Genomic DNA, 22,229 nt, shown 5'->3' on the forward strand with positions numbered 1-22,229 from the left:
TAGTTCCACATTTGTACAGGCCCCAAAAAATGGAAATTGAGAAGAAGAAGACATAGATGTAAGAGCAGACAGACAATGATGTGAAGGACTTAAGGTGAGTTTCTTGTTTTTTTAATTCTTAATATACACAGTGGAATGTGTACATGTGTTTATCTGCTTGTTGTAACTTTTTATTTAGTGGGTGTATTATATATAGAGTACTTAGTTGTGTAATTGGCCTTACTGAATATTAAAGAAAAAGAATGGTCTTTTTTATAAAAACAGTATATAAGTAAGTACAATTTTGCTTATTTAAAAGGATCTTAGATGTAAAAAAAACAAAAAAAAAAAAAAGAAATTTAAGAAGTATCTAAAATGGCACTAAAATGGTCTTTCTAAATAGAGTATAGAAATTGGTTAACTATATCTAAAACTGCATTTTGTTGGTTTGTCTTCTTTTCACTTGGTGGTTCACAGTACATACTTGTTTAATGTATATTGCTTCGAACTGCTTTGTTTTGTATTTCTTGCTGCCTTATTCGTAGTTGTAGGTGCTTTTAAACTGCAAAACTTAGACCTGCAAAAGTTTACAAACAGCAATAACAAAATAGGAGAAGGGTAACTTAATAATAGAGTAGTTCTAAGATAAAAAAACAGATATCAAAAGTTACAACCCAATCGAATGTCTGGAAATGTCATCACACAACACATTTAGAACCAATGTCTACAATCACAAGTTACAACCCCTCCACATTCAGAGCTCAGTGTTCTCTGAGTTTTGGTCAAATCCTAATTCACTATCCTTTTTCCAGCTTGATAATGGCAGTGTGTGTCTTCTTCTTTGGACACTGGGTGGATGAAAACTCATCCAAAAGCCTTCTTTTAACTGCTTCACTATCATTGCCACCACCTTTAGTCATTTGAGTTAATGCATTTGGCAGAGGACTTTCAGCCTCTTCATCTGAAAAAAAAGCCCTAACAAATACTACCTCCATCCCAAAATGGTTGTCTGATTCGTTTAACGAGGCTTGACTGAAGTAATTTTTAATTCAATTTTTCATATTATTAAGTTTAGCATTAATATATAAAATTTATATATTTAGAAACTATATTAAAAGTACTATTAAACACAAAAAAATAAATTTAAAAATAATAAAAAATTACTAAAGAAAATAAGCAAAGAAATAAGAGATGGTTTGACCAATGAATAGTAAATAGGACAGGTAAAATGAGACAGAGGGAGTAATAAATAGCAAGAGTTAGACGACCTTGAAATTTGTAAAAAATGTGAACTTTGTGAACTCAAAATTTGAAAAACTAATTACCGCATCATAATCTAAGTCATCATCCAATAGCTCAACAGAATTAGTTGCCTTCTACTTAGTAACCTTCAACAGCCCAGGACAATACTCGTTCAAAACCGCAATGTCATCTTTGATTTGCATGACTGGAAAAGCAAGGTTGCGTTTCTCTTAATCGATCTCTCTCAACATGAATCTTGAATAGCATTCCTCTACCAACCAATGATACAATTTCTTTAGGAATTTTGGTTGGAACCTGTATTTTAAGCCAAAGTTACTCTGTAATTTTCCTATTTTCAGTAGGACCAGCTTGTGGTAGAGATTAGAAAGGAAGTAATAAAATGCTTACCTTTGGCTGCATAGCCTTAAGCTCTTCAGCTGTGATGCCCCCCAATAGCTCAAGTGCCTCGCGATCCCAAAGTAAGAATGGTGCACTACCTTTGGCATCATACACTCTAATTTTTATCTTATATCTTAACTTAGGTTTATCGCAGTGAGTTCCACACTTACCACAGACATACATCCCACCCTTTAGATCAACCTTTTTATTACACCTAGTTCCTATGCAAGAAAGATAATACCAGTCAATCAAATTACAATCTAGCTCCAGAATAATACATGGCACCCAATATTCCCCAGTTTGCAAATGAATGCAATCATTGTGTTAAAAAAGTTTTTAATGAAACTTTAAAATAAAACTTTAAAATAATATACCAATAGAGAGTCTAAAGAAATGTACCTCACTCCTTTCATAGAGTTCAGAAATGGTACTCAAAACCATATTAGAACTGCTTTAATCACCCAAAGTGTAAGTTGAAAAACTAAGGCTGGAATTTGATGTGATGCTCTTCAAAGGAGTTGGTTGATTACATAGTCTAATAAAAAGCATGTTGACAATTATAAAAAGAAACACTGCAAATTTTATAGACAGGAAAGCATTACAGTTGTATAAAAAAGTGTAACTATTAAGATAGAAAATTACCTGTCTCTGAAATCAGTAAACTCATCACATTCATGGTTAAACAACAGTTGGGTTGCATCATAGGAGCTACAAATTTTGACTTCTCCACCTGCATTTTAACGAAGTTTATATTTTCAGGTACTCCATGTAACAGAAAAATCAAATGGCTCACAGAAAACAAATGGCTCACAGAAAAGGTAATTCAATTTACTTACTGTTTTCTGGCACTATAACCCTACACATTTGAATAAGTACAATGACTGGTTCTTTTAAGTCAGATTGGCAAAAGGGCATGACCTTTTCCACATGCTGATCCCATACTGTACATTTCAGTTGAATGCCCCTGATAATGCAAGTGGGATAAGTTGAGTTGAGTGTAGAAGGTATAGTAAATGCTATATTTGTAACTGTAGACTTACTTTAAATCCTCGATTACAAAATCGATCAGTTTAGAAGGCCTCCCATTGATAAGCTTATCCAATGGTGAGAAGATTTGCACCACACGACCAATGACATCTGCCATTAAACAAAGTATAGTCACCATTGGATATATGATTAGAGAGTAATCTGACTATTTAAGTAGAAAAAAATACCAAAACAGTATAACATACCAATCAAAACCTTTGGATCAATTCCTTCTAGACTCTTGATTGAGTCAAAAGTCTGCAAACGAAACATTTTTCTAGGAAAATCTACACCTTTGTATTCTTTGACCAGAGTTTTATGATAGTACTGCAACATGAATGCACTACTACAGGTCCTATAGGTATAGATAGGACTGATTACCAGGAAATTTTTGATGCAATACACATGTCCTTCTATGAATGAGTTAGTAACAGAAACATTGTTACCTGGAATATTCAGATGCACATAGGAACCCTATAATAACAAAAAAATTGTATTTACAGTCAGAAGAACTTACTGTTAGTGAAGGAAGTTTAAGAAAAACTAATACTGTTACCTCTTCATCATGGAATACACATTCCCTTGATCTGACTTTGTCACTGTATCTGCTTTGTACAATATCGTAGGTACGTATCAGGCGCAATCTCATGGCAGCAGTAGTCTTCCTATCATCAATATCACGCGCAAGGATGTACATTGGAGCCATATCTTCTCGTGACAAAATTTTTCTCTCAGAAATCACAGTGTTTATTTTATGTATTTGAATGGTTCCATTCATTGTAGTCCTAGAAAATGTATATATACTTGTACCCAGGTCCACGAACCGGTATTATTTCTCCGTCGATAGATGCGAAAAGGTATTGTGAATCGAGGAGTCCAGCCGCATTCGAAATGCCAAACGACGTTGTAAATAATCATTGCAAAACCAATTAACCGGCCGTAATTAATTGCCCTAATCTAAACGACACAGTTTGTAACCCAAATTAGTGAAACGACATCGTTTTCACTGGGCGGGAAAACGAAATGTTTTTTATTTTCCAGAAATGTGTGGCTTTTATATATATATATATATATAGATGCCAACAAGCTTGTGGTCTAGTGGCACTAGGTATCTTGATTTACACTCTTACATGGATGATGAGAGTGTAATCTCTATAAGAGGTTAAGAGGTCAATAAGTTGAGACTATATATGTGACATTTATTTATAATTATAATTGTATTTTTATTAGTTGTAACATCGCGATTTATTTTTCTTTTTGATATTAATAGTGATATTTATAATGTAAATTGACATGTAATGTATTTCAAGTTTAGAAATATATTTATAATTGAGTAATTTAATACTTATATTTATAACATGTGTTATTTGTTAAGATTAATTATAATGTGTTATGTATAGTAAACATTATTTAACTTGATTAAGTAATTGATATCAAATATATTTTGTAGTTCAATTTTGAAAAATATTTTTTTAAATGTCCGCTTTTTATAAATCATGTAGTCAATATAATATATAAATACATCATCGTATTTAAATTAATGTAGAAAAAAATTGAAGTTGATTTAACTAAAGTAAAAAATATTTATAAATATCATCTCAATAGAGAAGATGCATGATTTTTTTAATGCATTTTTTAGTTGAACCATTTTATTTAATTAATTGTGCTTTATATTTTGTTATGAATATTTTATATAATCTTTTGAACCATTTTAATTTTTGGTCACTAGTTAATAATATTTCATACGCCACGCTTGAAAAAGATTGAAAAGAGTATCCCAAAATGTTGATTTCAAACATACGTCGTTGTCTGCATTTACGTGAGAAAGAAGAACTATTGTAGAATTGTAGACAGAAACCTGTTCAACAATGAATGCACACTCCACGTACAACAGATGCAAACAATCCCATGAACCTAACCCATACCCATGCGACACATGTGCAAACAACTTTATCTTATGACTAAATGGTGAGGATGTCGACCAATGAAATCGCTCACAATATGTTGAAAAATGAAAAAAATTTCGTGTGAGAATGTCTCATGGGTCTCAATTCGTAAGACGCACCGAATATTTGATTAATGAGATCAACGACCCGGCTCATTAATCAAATATCAGACCCGTCTCACGAATTGAGACACGTGATACGGTCTCACGCAAATGCTACAATTTTAAAAAATACTACATGAACTCCAATTTCTTAAGCACAACTTCTACTCCTTTTCATAAATCTTTAATACCATTATTCACCTCTGGTCGCCTTCTCCGGCGAGGACCTCGTCGTCGTCGATCGTCGGAAGTGTTCGCTGGTCGCCGGAAAATTTGTCGCCGGTGGTCGGAATAGGCAAATGACTTGTTAAAAATGTTAATTGTTATCTTTTTTTTGTTTAGTGGCTTAATTACTTTATTTTTCTGAGTTTAGTGGCTTATTTGAAACTTATTCGAATTCGATAACTTAATTGTTAATTCTCAAATAGTTCGATGATTTATTTGCACCATTTCCCTTAATTTAACTTAGAGCACTCTTAATTTTTCGTTCCCATTGTTAATGACTTATAATTTTATAATTCCAAGTAAAAAAAGTTGAGGTTCAATTCTTAATGACACATCTGGGCCTTCTACTTTAGGCCCATTTTTATTTTACGAAAAAGGCCCAGATTTTAATTCCCAAATCTATATGGAGTAGGTATTTTTTTTGAGAATATATGGAGTAGGTATTTATTACTCCTATTCTTCAATTCCCAAATCCCAGATGCATGGTGTCTTCAATCTCATGGTTGTCTGAATTCAATTAGGTTTAGGGTTAGCTTGATTTCAAATTTTCAATTGCAGCTGTGTTATCAACACTTAGTTCGTAGGAGAGATGGGGACGCATGGGAGCAGCAGCGGCAGAAGCAAGAAGGAAAGGGAGTCGTCGAGGTCCGGCCGTGACCGCCGTCGCCGCCGTCGAGCTGAGGATTCCGATTTGTCCGAGTCAGATTCCGGTTCTCCCGCCGCAGCCACGGACTCGGACTCTCCCAGTCGCGATTCGTCTCCGCCCAGCCGCAGTTCCAATCGTCGCCGCCGCAGTCGGAGCCGGCGGCGGAAGTCTGATGATTCTGACTCGGAGGAGGAGGAGGAGGATGAACGGAGGAAGAGTAAGAAGAAGAGGAAAATTACTGACGAGGAGATTGCTGAGTACATGGCGAAGAAAGCTGAGAGGAGGTTGAAGAAGGCTGCGAAGAAATTGAACGCTAAACAGAAGCTTTCTAGCTATTCAAACGATTCAAATCCGTTTGGTGATTCGAATTTAAACGAGAAGTTTATCTGGGAGAAGAAAATCCACCGCGATATATCTCGCGGTGTTCCGCTCGAGTCCTTCTCGCTAAAAGCCGAGAAGGAAAGGCAGAAAGAGCGAATAGCAGAAATCGAGAAGGTGAAGAAACGGAGAGAAGAGCGAGCAATTGAGAAGGCGCAGCGCGAGGAAGAAATGGCAATGCTTGCCAGAGAGCGAGCTAGGGCTGAGTTTCAGGATTGGGAGAAAAAAGAGGAGGAATTCCACTTTGACCAAAGCAAAACTAGGACGAAGATCCGGATTCAACAAGGTCGAATCAAGCCAATTGATGTTCTTATCAAGCAGCTAGATCCTTCTGATGATTTCGATATCGAAATCAACGAGCCATACATGGTGTTCAAGGGTTTGACAATGAAGGAAATAGAAGAACTTCAGGAGGATATCAAATTGCACCTTGATTTGGATAGAGCTACAGAGACGCATGTACAGTATTGGGAAGCGCTTTTGGTGGTTTGCAATTGGGAATTGGCAGAGGCCCGGAAAAGGGACGCTATGGATCGAGCCAGAGTGCGGGGAGAGCACTTACCACCGGAGTTGCAGGCTGAAGAAAGGGGTTTACATTCCAGCATTGAAACAGATGTGAAGCTTCTCTTGCAGGGTAAGAGTTATGGTGAATTGGAAGCATTACAATCGCAAATTGAGTCCCAGATGCAATCTGGAACAGCCAAAGTGGTTGAATATTGGGAAGCTGTTCTTAAGCGGCTTCAAATTTTCAAGGCTAAGGCATGCCTTAAAGAAATTCATGCAAAAATGTTGCGGAAATATCTGGAACGGCTTGAGACACCATCTGAAAGGAAAGATGATGAAAAAGTTTTCGAATTTAGTCATGATGAAGAAGAAGATATGGATTATACTCAGAAGGAGGATGATCGAGCTGTATCTGCAGAGCCTGTGCTGAATGAAGATACTAAGGAGCAGGAGATGGAATATGAAAAAGAAAATGATGATGATGATGATGATGCAGATGAAGATGAAGATGACAATGATGGATCATATTCGCCTGTGTTAGTACAGGATGACGAAAAGGAAGAGGCAATTGATCCTGAAGAAGACAGAGCTATGCTTGAAAAGAACCGAATGGCAGTTCTGGAAGAGCGTCGCCTACAGGATATGATTCCAAAACCAAAACCTCCTGAAGACAACAACTTTGAGAAGAAGGCCTTGAAAGCCATGGGAGCTATGGAGGAAGGAGATGCAGTGTTTGGCTCTAACGATGAAGTTAATCTCGATTCACAGGTTTACTGGTGGCACGACAAGTACCGCCCAAGGAAGCCAAAGTACTTCAATCGTGTTCATACTGGATACGAATGGAACAAGTACAATCAGACTCATTATGACCATGACAATCCACCCCCGAAAATTGTACAGGGATACAAGTTCAACATCTTCTATCCAGATCTTGTTGACAAATCAAAAGCTCCAACTTATGTAATAGAGAAGGATGGAGACAGTGTTGATACCTGCATCATCAGGTTTCATGCAGGCCCCCCTTACGAGGACATAGCATTCCGAATTGTTAACAGAGAATGGGAATATTCACACAAGAAAGGGTTCAAATGCATATTTGACAGAGGGATCCTGCATCTGTACTTCAATTTCAAACGCTATAGATACCGTCGATGAAGCATCAGGCTAGCAGCTTCTATCTTTGTCTGCAAGCTTGATAAGGTGTTTTCTTCATCATGTTATGAATTCCTGTTAGCCATTACCTATTCCATTTACACTTTATGCTGGTTTTAGCAATGATGTCATGTGTAAAACTAGTAAGCAGTTGCAGTGTTGGAAACTGTTTCTTTCTTGTTCCATTAATCATAGTGTTTAAAATTACTCTAAATTGACATGTACACTATATATTTACTTCCAATGAAATGAAATTCAGTGCACCATTGATTTTTTGTTCTTCTGGGCTTCAAAGCAGGCAGAAAATGGATTAGATAATTGACAGCTGGTTCCTTGTCCTACATAATTTTGGGGCAACTTTAAACAAGTAGGTCAGATTATTGACTTGGTAACCACAATATTACAAATTCGACTCTCAACAGAGGTTAATTTATCTTCTTGTTGTCCTTTACAGCTAGGATCACATGACATAATTTGTCAGTGTACATTCATAAGTAGTGAGTAGTGATTGTAACCCAATGGGGTAGCTCAAGTGGCAAGTGAGCTCTCTTTGTGAGGAAGAATTCCCGGAGAATCCGGGTTCGATTCCCTCTGGGAAAAAAATGTGAGTAGTGATTGCAGGTTTTTTTTGTCACTTAAATAATAAAAAATTGGTTAACTTTAGAAACATTTATTTAGTGTTCTTGCCTTCTTGGTTGCCAAGTATACTTCAAACCCAAGCATGGTTTTGTTGACCACAATCCCAAGAGAAATCCAAAAAAGTGGTCAAATTTTCAACATTTTTATATGAATTAATGAAAGGCCACCAAAACCATTCCAGCAGACAGAATTAGACTTTGAAAAGGAGACATATATAAGAAGGCCAAGCTGATGTTCCCTTTTGGGCATTCACAGATGTTTCACAGAATATGTTGGACCCCAGGGCTCACTTCAGCTAGAAACTCAAGAATAATTCATCTTGTAACCCATCAAAGGAGAACAGTGAATAAGAATTGGGATAGAGAATAGGGATTAAAGTTTAAACTCTAGAATGCAGAAAACTTCTATTCTGATAAAAAAAGATATCTAGCTAGTGACTACAAGCAAAATCAAAACCAGGAAAGCATGGATCCCGCTCTAACTGAGCGAGCCATGCTCAAAAAAAGAAGCTTACATAGTGCGATGCTCGAGAATTCTCTCTAAATTTATGATACAACAAGCAGGCAAGAAATCTACAAGAAAACGGTGAAGCAGCATTAGCTTCCGGTCATGGGACTGAGATGCCCCATGCCTTCCGTTAGGTGTTCTATGTTAATTGTGTTCCACCAAGGTCTATGGCTTTCGGCTAATTGGCTATCGTACTTTCTCCCAACAGTTTCCCTTCTTTCAGACTCGACCTCCTGGCGGTCAGAGCACCCGGGAGTGGGAGTCTCTGTGAGGAACTGCTGCCAGAATACATCGTTACCTCCATTAGGCATAGATGTAGACGAGCTACCCTCCACCTTATCTTTCAAGATAGTAGGCTCGAGAGTACTAGCAGGACTAGTGTTTACATCAATTCCTGAAGGGTTATGTCGGGATTCTAAGTTGGGAAAGATGGACAATATCTCGGGGGTACCAGTGTGACTTGAAGACCCGGCCAACTCGGGAGAGGAGCACATATCCCTTGAAGTTGATGACGGTTGAGAATGGAGAGAGCAAGGCCGGACATTGACTTCAGAATCTCCAGATCGTGCCTGCATCTCAGTTTCAATAATTGGGGAAGGCCGAGGAAGGGCAGAAAACTCGTAAACATCTTCTCCTGGAGTTTTGGAAATCCCATTTAGAACATTCTCGCAGAAATTTATGGAAGAATCCAACTTTGCAACTAGCTCGTAGCTTAACTGTGGAAGATGTGTGGTGGAGCCCGAGCCAGGACCCTTTTGGAAACTAAGGAATTGGTTATCTCCGATGTTGTCTTCATCATACAAGCTATTGGAAATCGATAATCTTCTCTTCTTGTTATGAGTATCCAATTGTTGCATTAGGGCAGAGGCAAATGTAGGCTTTTGCGATAATTGACCCAAAAGAGCCACGAGTCGCCTCTGCCTTTGATCAACCTTCAGCAACCGATGCTCGAACGACTGAAACTCAAGTTTGTATTCTTGATTCTCTTGCTCACGCCTTTCTACTTCTGACTGAAGAAAACTATTCTCGTGTTTCAGCCTCTCGATTTCCTCTTCGAATCCCTGTCTCTCCGAATCATTTAAGGGAGCCACGGAATTCCCTTGACCAGAGTGGCTATGGATTGGCCTACGCCGATGGATATTCTTCAAGAGATGTGTCTGTCCTCTTATAAATTCCTCGTTTGCAAACTCCCATTGTTCAGGATCAATCTTTCTGAACCCCTGCAATATGGAAATAAAATGTTAAGAATTGTCAAACATAATTCAATCTAGTTTTCCACACATCAGAGTATAAAGATTCTATATGCCTTCAATACTTCCACATCCACTTCAATCAACTATAGACTAATACAAGGATCGAGCCCAGACAGCTACAATGTGTGAGTTTCACCCTTTTGTGGGGTGGCTCCTTGTGAGCCCTAGGCACTGGTCTTCCACCTAATACGTCACTGAGTCATTGTAATTTATTCCACCGCAATCCTGTTGGGCCGGGATGTGGAGGCCCTTGGATTAGATATTTCGCCTTTTGTGGGAAGCTATAGACTAAATGACTAATACAAATCCAATTTGATATCTTATTCATTAGGGGTTCTTGGTTTATAACAAATGAACAATGCCCACATTTTAGACTGATACCTGTGGCTAATCTTTCCACTTACACTTTCAGATTACAACTAAACATGTAGATAGATATGCTGAGAGGAAATGAAGGATGCAGAAGATTGAGCAAAAAATTAAATGAAAAAGGGACAGTGGGCTTACATAGGTGTTAAGTTGTCTGATAAAGCTGGAAAAGTTGTTGTGCTTGAAGTATTTGGGCAGCAATTCACAGGCAAACTCAGGAGGATTCCACACCACAAAGCTGCGCCCATTTTGATGCCAAGAAACAATATGGTTTGTGGATGGATCATCCACTAGTTCATATGTCTTGGTCAGAAATGGGGCAGGTGCATTAGAACCACTCTGTGTTCCATCCATCATCAATATGTGTGTGTGTGTGTTTGATTTCAATGATTTGTGTGTTTTTGTATCTCTCAATAAAAATTCAAAACCCTCCTATGTTTTCATCCAAATCCCAGAAAAGCATCAAGAAATTTCCAAATCCCAGAGCTCAAATTTGCTGAAATTTCCCAAAGTTTGAAACTTTCCCACAATAAACCCCAAGAAAAGGGATTTCCAGCAAAACCCAGATTGTGAAATTCAAATTATTAGCAAAAACTCCTATGTTTTCATCCAAATCCCAGAAAAGAATCAAGAAATTTCCAAATCCCAGAGTTCAAATTTGCTGAAATTCCCCAAAGTTTGAAACTTTCCCACAATAAACCCCAAGAAAAGGGATTTCCAGCAAAACCCAGATTGTGAAATTCAAATTATTAGCAAAAACTCACAAGAATGGTGATCAGAAAGACCCAGAACACAGTCTGGGAGTTTGATAGAAAATTCAAGAAAACCAAAACTAGAATTCTTGGAGTAACCGCAAGACAGCGGGAGTATATATATAAGAAGGAAGACTGGGAGGGGATAATGGATCGCCCCCATGATTCACCTTGACCGGGAGAAAAAGGAGAGAGAGAGAGAGAGAGTGAAGACTTGACTAGGAACAGGGCAATGGCGATGATCGTTTGATGTTGAATTTTCAACGGTCCTCCTTCTTCATTTGTCTTTTGACCCTCTTTTGTATTGCTGACAGCGTTCCAAGTTTGAAGAGGGGAGCAATTGGAGGTTGAATTCTCCACGCACTGCATGATTATGACTTGGTTCCCAGGATGCCATTTTGACTGGAAGTAGTAAGCCTGAAACCCTTCCCCCTTTCTCCTACTTGGTAAAACATGGTACATCAATTTATCATTAATTTAAAGATTCTTGGCATCTAATGTGGTGTCAGTTTACCCTACAGCTCAATTGATTTTCGGATGATAGCTTAAATTTTGACAGTTACAGTGGGTACTAGTCTTTTTTATCTATGAGGCCGCTAACTCTTATGCAGTTCTGATAGGATCGGAATGTGGGGTCTTTAGATCTAGAGATTTTGTCTTTTTTTACACTCAAGTGTGAGTTTATCCAAACAACACAAACATGAAACAAAGATTTTTATATTACAATTAACAAATTTTATTCTCTATAATGAAAGTGTAGTTATATATAAGTTTAGTACGATGTGTGTTGGATATACAAGATGATTGTGCGAATAATACATACTATAAGAAATCTATTTGACTAAGTGGCGATGAACATTGTGAATCTCTTGGTGGCCAATCAATTTTGAGATTTTTTTTTGGATGTAATAAAGTTTTCTGACATTTGTGGGAACCGGATTTTTTAGTTGAACTTGGACTAACCTAGTGTGGCCGACCTAATGCTCCTTGGTCAACCTCATGTTGGCCGACCAAAAACGAATCAACATCTCATAAGTTAAGGCGTCAAGCCCAATCTCTTTGGATCGCCAACTGTCACTAAGATATTATACTATCACGTACTGTATAAACCCTTTTTAACTTACTAATTTTGTTTCGTAAATATCAATCAAACGTAATTTTAAATTAGATCGATAACCTTGAAGTGTATAGTTAAGCTGTGAAGTCTTTATTCGCAAATAATGCACACATAATTCATTTAAAAATACTAAATAAGCTAAGGTCCATCAGAAGTTCACTATATACATTATAGTCTGTCAAATATTGCTTTGTTGGCAAGCAGAAATGTTTGAATAATGTTTTGTATATTTGGTGTTCAGCTGCTCCATTAGAACTCTGCAATCATTGATCAGTGGACTGTGATCTCATCATCATAGACTCCACATTTCAAGATTGTTATTATAACGTCTGCATACCCTTCCACTTCTCTCTCAACTTTTCATCCAAATGCAAAATATCCTATCCCCTTTTGCTCTAAGTAGTGTGTATAAATTATCCATACTAAAATATATCTTTTCACACCGTTACGTTAGTTATCTCGTTACGATAAAATTAATTTAAATTAAACTCAATTATGTGCAAAATTCAATAGAATCCTTTAACATGAAGCATTCTTTATAAGAGTTTAACCTTTGACCTTATTAACAGTTCACTTATCGACTGTCTTACAATATTAGATTCAATACTAAATATTTTAAGTGGCTAGCTAGTTAGGCTCGTTTTTCTTCTCTGGTTAGATGCTTTTACATATATGAAATTGGACTGAGATAAGTTGCACAAATTATCAATACTATATTGAGTTATATTCATTTGATGAACTGTTTCACTAGTGAAATTTGAACTATGAAACATATTGACCAATATATAAGTGGATAATGAATGAAAAAATATGAATAAAATATTAGATTATGATGAGTGAAAGTTGAAGTATGAATAATATAATGCAATATTTTTGGGAGGTATAATATCTAATAATTTTTCTTTTAACAGCGGCCTCGTTTAATAGGTAAATAGTTGCATCAACTTTCTGTCAATCTAAAACAAAACTTTCAAGAGGAAACAACAATCTTAACTCAATTCAAAGCGTACTTTGAAGTTTGAAGTTATATGCTCTATTGGATAACATAGTTAGTTTATTAGTTAATTTTAATTTATTTGATTATTATTGCTCTTTAACAAACATCCTATAATATTTTTATGTTCCAGTATTGTCGTAACATTATAGTCGAGTGAGATAATCCTATAATTTTAAAATAAGAGTTCATATAATGATCCTAGTCACTGCGTGGATAGCCTTAACGTTAATCTGATGTTGGGCTTCGACAGCTTTGGGACAGGCCTATGTACTCATCTTTCTGGGCTTACCAGCGGTTGGGCTTCTTGTCTTGAGTTTATGTCCTCTACTCCCCTGTTCCCGTCCAAAAAATCTTGGGCCTCCTAGCCCTAAACTGATTTAGGACTAGGTTGATTCTGAACTACCTCATACGACAAATTATTGCATGGACCATGGTCCACACAGTTGTGCGAACCAAAAATAAAAAGTATATTATTTTTGTACTGATGGTACATTATTTTTATACTGTAGGTACATTATTTGATACCTTCAATACAAAAATAATGTACCCTAAAATAATATACCTTCAATACAAAAATAATGTACCCTAAAATAATGTACCTTCAATACAAAAATAAAGTACTTTTTATTTTTGGTCCACACAACTGTGTGAACCAAAAATAAAAAGTATACTGAAGGTATATTATTTTTGTACTGTAGGTACATTGTTTGATAGTATATATCAAATAATGTACCTTCACCCCAAATAAGGCAGAATAATTTGTTGAAATGAGTCCTGAAAGATGAGGTGAATCAGGAGCAAAAAAACAACAAATAAAAAAACAAATTGGGTATGAACTCCCAAATATATGTCTGGTCAGTAGCAATTAAAAATAAAGTAAAACGTATGAATGCATGTATCATTTTTCTTCCTTAATTTGTGAAAGTAGTAAAGTTGTAATATCCCAATGATTTGGGTGTGACTGTGGAGCTGTTCCCGGTCAGCAGCCCGGCAAAGCTGCCCCACCACCGCTCATCACGAAGACAAACTAGCCAGGAAAATGACACCACTCCATATGATAGAAATCCCAGTGGCGATATTTTGGATCCAGATTTTTTTTCTTTGTTTCACTTCCAGAAAAGTAAACTTAAATATCTACACACCATCACCATCCCCATCATCATCATCATCCTCTCATAACAATCCTTCTTTTAAGCCCCAGTTGTTCCAAGAAAAATCCAGACTACAATCCCCACACAGCGTTGCAGAAAAGGAGCAACCTTCACTTGGAGATAATGGAGAGTCAGATTGTTAGCCGAAGGGTGAACATGATTGCTGCCCACTTAGCTGCCCATGAAGACATTTCCACTGCCCCCACTCATGTCTTTCCTGTGGTAATTTGTTTTTGCCTCCTTCCCTGTTTACTGTTTAGTTCTTCATACATACTACTGTTAGTGATAGTTTTGGGATCTGTATGATCCTGTTATTGATTCTTGAAACATGGGTTTTGCTCATTTTGTGTCCCTTAAACAAAAAGAAGGCAAAAGATTCAATCTTGGTCTGTTACATCATCATTTTCTGATGTTTGATCTCATCCCTTGCCCTTTTCCTTGATGAACTTGTGTGTTTTCATTAGCTGTTACAGTACTGCTTTGTGTTTGTTGAAAACTTGAGAAGAGTGGTTATGGTTATTATAGATATTCTTCATCTAGTAGCTTGATAAAGTGGGAAGGGAACAGAAGATAAGGAATAAAGATTGGATTTTTATTTGTATTGTTCTATGTTTATTGTCATTCTGCTTAAAGTTATATGCCTGTATTAACTGATTTTCAAGCTTTCTTCATTTTGTTGGATTAATCTCTCCTATTAAAAAGAAAATGGTGGGGAAATGAGAGTCAAACCCAAACTCTTTGGCAGGGGAAAGTTCTATTGCACTCACCTATAAGCCTTGCTCTTAGACTTCTTAGTAAATGTCTGTGTTTACTTTTTGAGCTACGAGGAAAGGTGTGCATTAGTAAACACCGCCTTGTTACCTTAGTCGGTAAATGACTAAAAGGAGGTAAATCAATTTAGCTGACCGGCTCAAACCAAGAAGGTCAATAGATTGTTTCCATTAGGAGTCGAACTTGTAACATTGGGGTCGCCCCCTCTGTGTTTACTTTTACTGCTATAAGAAGTGTGCTTCTGGGGGAAACTACTTAATAAGGAAGAGAATCAAAATAAAGATAGAGCTGACTAACTAGTTATGTTTAATGATTTACTATGTATGTTGTACTATGTTATTCGCTTTATAAGAGCTCTATTGTTTCTTGTTTTTGTTCTGATTTCATTTTTGCTTTATTTTCCTGTCCCTCATGCCTGCTATTTCTCGTAGCTTATGTTTTGCCTCTTCATTTGCCTGGCGTTTCAGATTTGCAGCAGTAATCTGAACTCGGTAATCCGGAGGTGTGACAACAGAATGCACTTTGCAAGGCAGGGTTCGAGTTCCCAAGGTTGTTTCATGAGGCCGAGTTCATATGAGCAGGTAACACAATCAATTGTATGCCACTCCTTAATGTTGTCCTTAATGTTATAAGATGCAGAACCATTTGAATCATTTTTAACTTCTGTGACAGGGAAATCCATCCGCGATTCCTCCTAAATCTATTGGTTATGCAAACACCGCCTCTAATGCTTCTGACACACCGATGTTCTCTAGACCTTCCAGCGTGGAACCCTCTAAGAAAAGTGTTCAGCAGATTGCATATGTAGCGCAATGTTACAAATACCAATACTCCGAGTGTTCTCCTGAAGCTCCTAAATTTGCAAGGCCTTGTGGAACAAGAACTGAAGAATCCCGAGTTCAGTCCAGACCAAGAAATTATGCTTCTGAAACTAAAGGTAAACCTATTAGATGTTGAAACAATGAACAAATATGCTTTCGGATATTCTTATCTTGAATGCTACAACAATTGAGTAAATGATTCCACATGAATTTGAACTGTAAAATGATTAGCATATGCAGTGTTCGATATAAAACGATTCTTGACAAATATACTGTTATGTTATATATAGGGTGGTCTCCAAAGATGGATGTTGCAGAGTCGAGATTGAACTATATGGTCATGGTGGAACTTCCCGGTGTCAATGTTAGTGATATTAAAGTGGAAGTCAGCGACCAAAAGTAATAAAGAATACATCATTGGCTAATTTATATTCACTTTTTCTACTAGAGAAGATTTGAATGTCACGTTTTTGGTTTAGTAACATATATGGTGTGCTATACAGCCTGATGATATCTGGAAACCGGCCAACCCCGTGGAAAGTGGCAACTTATTTATGTGACTCGGTGTCTGCATATCACAAAAGGGACATTTTACAGGGACCATACCAGTTAGCGTGGCCTCTTCCCTCTAATGTGAACAAGGACAGTGTCAAAGCCGAGTTTTTGTAAGTCATAGCTCATCCCCTCAATACTATTTGCTTTCTTTTCTTCTTTTTCCTTTCATGCCTGGTGTTTCGAGAACAGCAAGGTGAAATTCTTGAGCGTTTATGGTGCAGTGATGGGCTCTTGAGGGTTATAGTCCCAAAGCTTTCGTAATCCGGGCAGCACAGTTCTAGGTGCAGATGCACGAGTTTTACACGCCAGCAACTTATATGTCTTTGCATACTTATGAGTGTTTATACACATGATGTTTGTACTATGATTATGCAGTTTTTTATACTGTTTGTCTGTGTAAGTATTGAACATTATGGCCATCAATATCAGTGATGAAAACGTTACGAACTATGACTTCGTTCATAAAAATGATGAAATGGTCCAAATCAGACAAGATTTTGGGAGCCAAAAAGGCAAAACCTCATACATTTGGATCTCTATCTAGTCTGGGAATGACTATTCAACTGTAATTTTGAATAAGCCTTAAATCTACAGTGTATTGGCATATTTTGTTCTTATGGTTTATGATTGAGTAAGCAGGGCTGTAGATAGGAGTTGGTTCCAGGTATCAGGGACCCCAGGCAGACACCAGTGAGTACAGTCAAGAACACGGTGGCCGCCTGCCCCGAAAACTGAAGGGTGGCCATCTTGCCTGAACTGTGACATGGAAGTTATGTTCAGCAAGTATACTGGTTTGGACACAGTTCTCAGAACTCTCTCCAGTACCAGTTCTCCTGGATGAGCTTCTCCTGTTACTGTAGTTGGCTCTGTTAGCCCTGTGCAAGTCTCTGACTTGGAGCTTTCCACACTGCATTGTCAGTGATCAATAAAATGAAATCTGAATAATATAAATAACCATTGTAATAGACTTTTTTTGGATGACGGGATAAACTCGCAGCTTTTGTTCGAGGTTTTGCACTAGGCTTGTAATCCTAGCCAGCAAAGGATCACAAGGAGGCTGATAAACCAGCCTAAGTTGTCCTTAGTTGACCGGCTTAAATCAAGAAGGTCAATATGTCATTCTCACTGAGAGCTGAACTTGAAACCTTATAGAGTGCACTGGCCTCGTAGCTCTAGTTGTTAACTGACCACAAGGAGGTAAACCAGCCTAGGTTGCTCATAGCTGACCGGTTCAAACCAAAAATGCCAATAGGTTGCTCTCATTGAGAGCCAAACTTGGAACCTTATGGAGTACACTGGCCTTGTAACCCTAACCGGCAAGGGACCACAAGGAGATAAATCAACTTTAGTTGCCCATAGCTGAACCAAAGCTGACTGAGTCAAACCAAAAAAACCAATAGGCTACTCACAGTCTTTCACTGAGAATTTGAACTTAGAACCTTAAAAATGGACTTACAGGTCATGATCAGGGGAAACTCCTTGGAAGAACACTGCAGTCTTTCTGGTGTCTACTTCTGTTTCCACCCATTTTGCCCAGGTGTTGAGTGCTTTCTCATACATAGCCATTCTATCCCCATCTGGGTATGTGCCATTTCCATCTTCAACAATGTCCCAGCTGCAGAAAATTAGAAAAATGCAGAATGTGAGACTACATCTGCTAAGCAAGAACAGCAGAGAAATCTGCAGAAACTTGACTAACTTCTGTTTCCTGCCAGTGTGCAGCCACCAATGCCAGGAATCAAAGATGAGCACATCCATTTCCTTCCATTGGGTACCATTGCTGATGGAGTTGAGCTTCAACACCCGCTTTTCGTTCTCTGTAACGAGATCAACCAGAAAGGCAGCGCGGAAGAGAAAGAGGGAAAGATCATACTTCTGCCATTTCCACACAAATTGAAGCTCATCAGTGTTGAGCATAGATGAAGCACATGCTTCAATTTGGTATCAGAGTCAAAAAAAATTGCTAGGAGCCGTAATTGGCCCGCACATGTGAAGGACATGTTGAGCATATAATATATACATATAAATGTGCAATCCAACTACCAGTTTAGGCTTTTAACATTGATTGCCACTTAATCTTACAGGGAATGTGAAATTGGAAACAGCTCCAGATCTATGTAAGCTGAACTTTGCATCTGGTTCTCCCACATGAAGCATGCATGTGAGGGACTGCCATTGATTCAGACTCAGTGAATCTCCTATAAACATCACTTTCTTGCCCTTCATCTTTAACATAAACTCTCTCGCATCAAACCTGCAACAATATATATGATTATAATGGGTACCTCTTTATTTGCATGTAATTTTGTTGAAGAGGTGGGTTCAAATGAAAACAATCAACATAACCTTGTAAAAAGTGAGGCTGATCTCAGCCACACATCAAGGTTCATCAATGGTGCATTGGAGGGTTTAATTTTAGTAAAAAAAAGAGTCAATTTTATAATTATTACAAACTTTCAAGTTTATAATATTTATAAAACTGACCCGCCTCTATTTTCCATTATTTTTCAGCAACCCTAAGTCGTTGATTTACCCCGATGGATGGATATATATATTGTTATTAATCAATTATGTTTGAATTTTCTCTTACCAAAAAGACCTAATCAAATTAGGGTTCATGCATTTTTCAATTAATTAGTTAACAATTTTTGTTAGGCAGGACTAAAAATGATTGTATACCTCAGATATAACTTCGGGATTAAAATATCATTTCAGTCATTATAAAATAATAAATACATATACTTACAACACAGAGATTCCTCAAACCATGATCATAACAACCACAAAATAACAAATGTATCTATCTATCAACATTAACAGCTTAATCACACATTAATATATCCAATCTGTCATTACTATACATGCATTATTGGACAGCAAATTGGAATCTTGATTAATAGTCAATTAAATACAACTAAAGCTACTTTTCACTGGAAATCATGTGGTGTATGATGGTTGTTTTATGTGGTAGAGGGTGACAAAACATGTCAACAAAGTCTACACAAAAAAATATAAAAGGGATAGAAAGGACCACAAGACTTTTGTCTTTAGTCTTTACAAGGAAATTGATTGTTCTATGTTTGCCCCTTTGGGATTTAGGATTAAGCAAAGACATGCAAGTTTATGTTTCTGGGTTTCTACAATTTTGTCCCATTTTAGTTCCTTAGAAGTCTATCTTATACCGATGATGGGGTTATTTCACCAATACTGGTTACGCACCGGCCTTTCAGTAAGAGGACCAAATGATACTCCACTCAATTCAAGCCCTTATTAACTCCATCACAAAACTTAATCCCGACTTAAGTATCACTTCACAATATCGTGTGAAGTTGATGCGGGATCATATCAAAATCTAACATTCTTAATACTATTGTTTACAAGTTCTGGAAAACAATTTCTATCCCGACCCCCAACAAGAACAGAGAGTGGGCTAGGCCGGGTTGCGGGAACAAGGATGGAAAGTATAATTCATGTCCCGTCCCGCCCATTGCCTTGACTAACATGGATAGAATAATAAAAATATTACTCCTTCTGTCTAATTTGATTGAAGTTATTTATAATTTTTTTATAATATTAAATTTAGTATTAATATATAAAATTTATATATTTAGAAACTATATCAAAAAAATAATATTTTTTTGAAAATATTATTAAACACAAAAAATAAATTAAAAAATTAAAAAATTAAAGAAAATAAGTAAAGAAATATTATTTAATCAATAAATAATAAATAAAATAAGGTAAAATGATATAAATTACTAGCTACCTTGGAGTGGTAAACAAATGTAGTGATGATACAAAAAGGGTAAAAACAGTTCATAAATTTCAACAATTCCCTGTCATGTAAACCAATACCCGTGACATGAAACAAACAAACAAACACAAAAGCAAACAAAGAATTTCATCGACCAAAACATTCATTGAAATCTGTCATATATGATGTTTCAATTCCTTTTTTCTTTCTATCTTATTTTAAATGTCCAATTCAACTAACACTCTTTAATCCCGTAATATAAGCCCGTATCATATGCCACTCAGACCAATCAAGCTGGTCCCAAAGATTTATATCTTTAAAACTAAATAAATAAAGTAAAATGTGTGGGAAAATATAAGAGAAAAAGTGAAAAAAAAAAAAAAGAAAAAAAAGAATTTGAGAACCTGGGGAGAGTGCAAAGATTGGGCTGCCATGTATACTTGAGGAAGTCTGTGTCAGTTCTTCCATTCTTCTCACAGTCAAACTGTTTCTCTATGAAGGGGCATTGCGATGAATTGTAGAGAGGATTGGATTCTTCATCACGAACCCAGCTCCCTTGGAAGAGATCACAGCCGTTGGTGATCGCCGCCGGCTGCTCCGCCTTGTGCCGCACCGGCCGTTTCCCCTGCACGTGGTTCAGTACACACAGCAGAATCAGCGCTTCCGCCATGAAAGAACCAACACCCATGATGAGAGAGAGATAGAGAGAGAGAAGGATGGGGTTGTTATACTGTCTTTTATGGAAGGTGATGCAAGGAAGGATATGTAATATATAGATCAGACACATTTGCAGGTTTAGCAAAATGACGAGTGTATTTTTATGGAATAAAAATTATGACTTGTAATGGCATTACTGTTTAGTTCGTTGGAAAATATTTAAAAAAAAGGAATTCAAATTTCATGGAAAAACAAATTATAGGAGAATAGATTCCATTATTTGGTTGGTGGAAAATAAATTATTAGGGATATAAATTATGGTTGGATTTAGAATTGTAAAGAAAATAATGAGTAATTATACCCCTAAACAATAATAATAATGATAATTAAAGAAATTTAGTGGAGGCATAATTGTCCTCCTTGTTTTCCATGGAAAACAAAATACCACGGAGTGGCCAAGGAAAATATTTTTCTTGTTTTTAAAGGAAAATGTTTTACATCCAACCAAACAAAGAAAAATCTAATTTTCTTCAAATTTAACGAAAACATTTTCCATCTAACCAAATACCTCCTTAGAGTGTAATATCTATTTCAAACTCATGACCTCCTATTGAAGAGATTCATTTTATGTCACTAGACCACAAATTAAATCATATGCGACTTATTTGTTATTATGATTGAATTTTAACTATACAATTTACCAGTAATTCGTAGTCTTGTTAAGTTACCCTAACAATATCTTTAAAAAAGGGAAAAAAAAAAAAGAAGAAAAAAGTAGAGCCCTTTAGGAGGAGTTCAAAAGATTAAAGCATGACATCATCCAATCAATGCAAATATTAGCTTCCCTGTTCATAGGCATTTTTAGTTTCTTAATGGAAATGCATCTTATTAGATTCGAAGTCTCTCAATCGAGTGTCGAAAAAAATGACTGAATAAGTGGAGTATGATTCTTGTATTAAAAGGTCACAAGTTTGATATTTGTCAACACTCATTTGGTTGAGTCGGTGATTTACGAGTTATAGTGAGATTCCTAGAATAGTAATAGTAGATTTTTCTTTTCATAAATATATTTTTAAAAAAAAAAAAGAAAAGAAAAGAAAAGAAGAAGAAGAAGAAGTGTGTAAACCAAATATTATATCCTTTATGCTATGAGGGATGAGAGTACATAATAGGATAATGAGATTATGATACATTATTGTGGCAGCTATGTATGCAATTTTCATTCCATCTGCATGAATGTAGGTGGGTGATTTGGGTAGGTTTTGCACATAAAAGGTTCTGTGAATTG

The 22,229-nt window shown here is 36.6% G+C and overlaps 4 protein-coding genes and 1 long non-coding RNA gene across 5 annotated transcripts; 3 read left to right on the forward strand and 2 right to left on the reverse strand.

Annotated features, from left to right (window-relative positions):
* Window positions 1–19: 19 nt before the first annotated feature.
* Window positions 20–3,319, forward strand: LOC115996343. The gene is made up of 3 exons (XR_004093594.1): window positions 20–94; window positions 2,380–2,438; window positions 3,273–3,319. It is a non-coding gene; the product is annotated as an uncharacterized LOC115996343 (long non-coding RNA).
* A 2,045-nt stretch (window positions 3,320–5,364) lies between these two features.
* LOC115996812 (cactin-like) lies at window positions 5,365–7,877 on the forward strand. The gene has a single exon (XM_031236230.1). The coding sequence runs from the start codon at window positions 5,508–5,510 to the stop codon at window positions 7,599–7,601; it is 2,094 nt and encodes a 697-aa protein (XP_031092090.1). The 5' UTR covers window positions 5,365–5,507; the 3' UTR covers window positions 7,602–7,877.
* Window positions 7,878–8,574: 697 nt separating this feature from the next.
* On the reverse strand, window positions 8,575–11,492 carry LOC115997091 (heat stress transcription factor A-4b-like). Its single transcript, XM_031236567.1, has 2 exons — window positions 10,505–11,492; window positions 8,575–9,964 (listed from the first exon to the last, which is right to left on the reverse strand). Exons 1-2 carry the CDS (start codon window positions 10,721–10,723, stop codon window positions 8,834–8,836), a joined length of 1,350 nt encoding a protein of 449 aa, XP_031092427.1. The 5' UTR covers window positions 10,724–11,492; the 3' UTR covers window positions 8,575–8,833.
* Window positions 11,493–14,325: 2,833 nt separating this feature from the next.
* Window positions 14,326–16,980, forward strand: LOC115997155. Its single transcript, XM_031236661.1, has 6 exons — window positions 14,326–14,605; window positions 15,622–15,735; window positions 15,827–16,091; window positions 16,266–16,374; window positions 16,479–16,640; window positions 16,752–16,980. Exons 1-6 carry the CDS (start codon window positions 14,507–14,509, stop codon window positions 16,789–16,791), a joined length of 789 nt encoding a protein of 262 aa, XP_031092521.1. The 5' UTR covers window positions 14,326–14,506; the 3' UTR covers window positions 16,792–16,980.
* On the reverse strand, window positions 16,752–21,036 carry LOC115997154 (protein trichome birefringence-like 43). The gene is made up of 5 exons (XM_031236660.1): window positions 20,689–21,036; window positions 18,613–18,784; window positions 18,230–18,405; window positions 17,987–18,145; window positions 16,752–17,437 (listed from the first exon to the last, which is right to left on the reverse strand). Exons 1-5 carry the CDS (start codon window positions 20,970–20,972, stop codon window positions 17,152–17,154), a joined length of 1,077 nt encoding a protein of 358 aa, XP_031092520.1. The 5' UTR covers window positions 20,973–21,036; the 3' UTR covers window positions 16,752–17,151.
* Between the last annotated feature and the right edge of the window lie 1,193 nt (window positions 21,037–22,229).

This window comes from Ipomoea triloba, chromosome 11, assembly GCF_003576645.1.
Source record: "Ipomoea triloba cultivar NCNSP0323 chromosome 11, ASM357664v1".
Classification (NCBI taxonomy): Eukaryota; Viridiplantae; Streptophyta; class Magnoliopsida; order Solanales; family Convolvulaceae; genus Ipomoea; species Ipomoea triloba.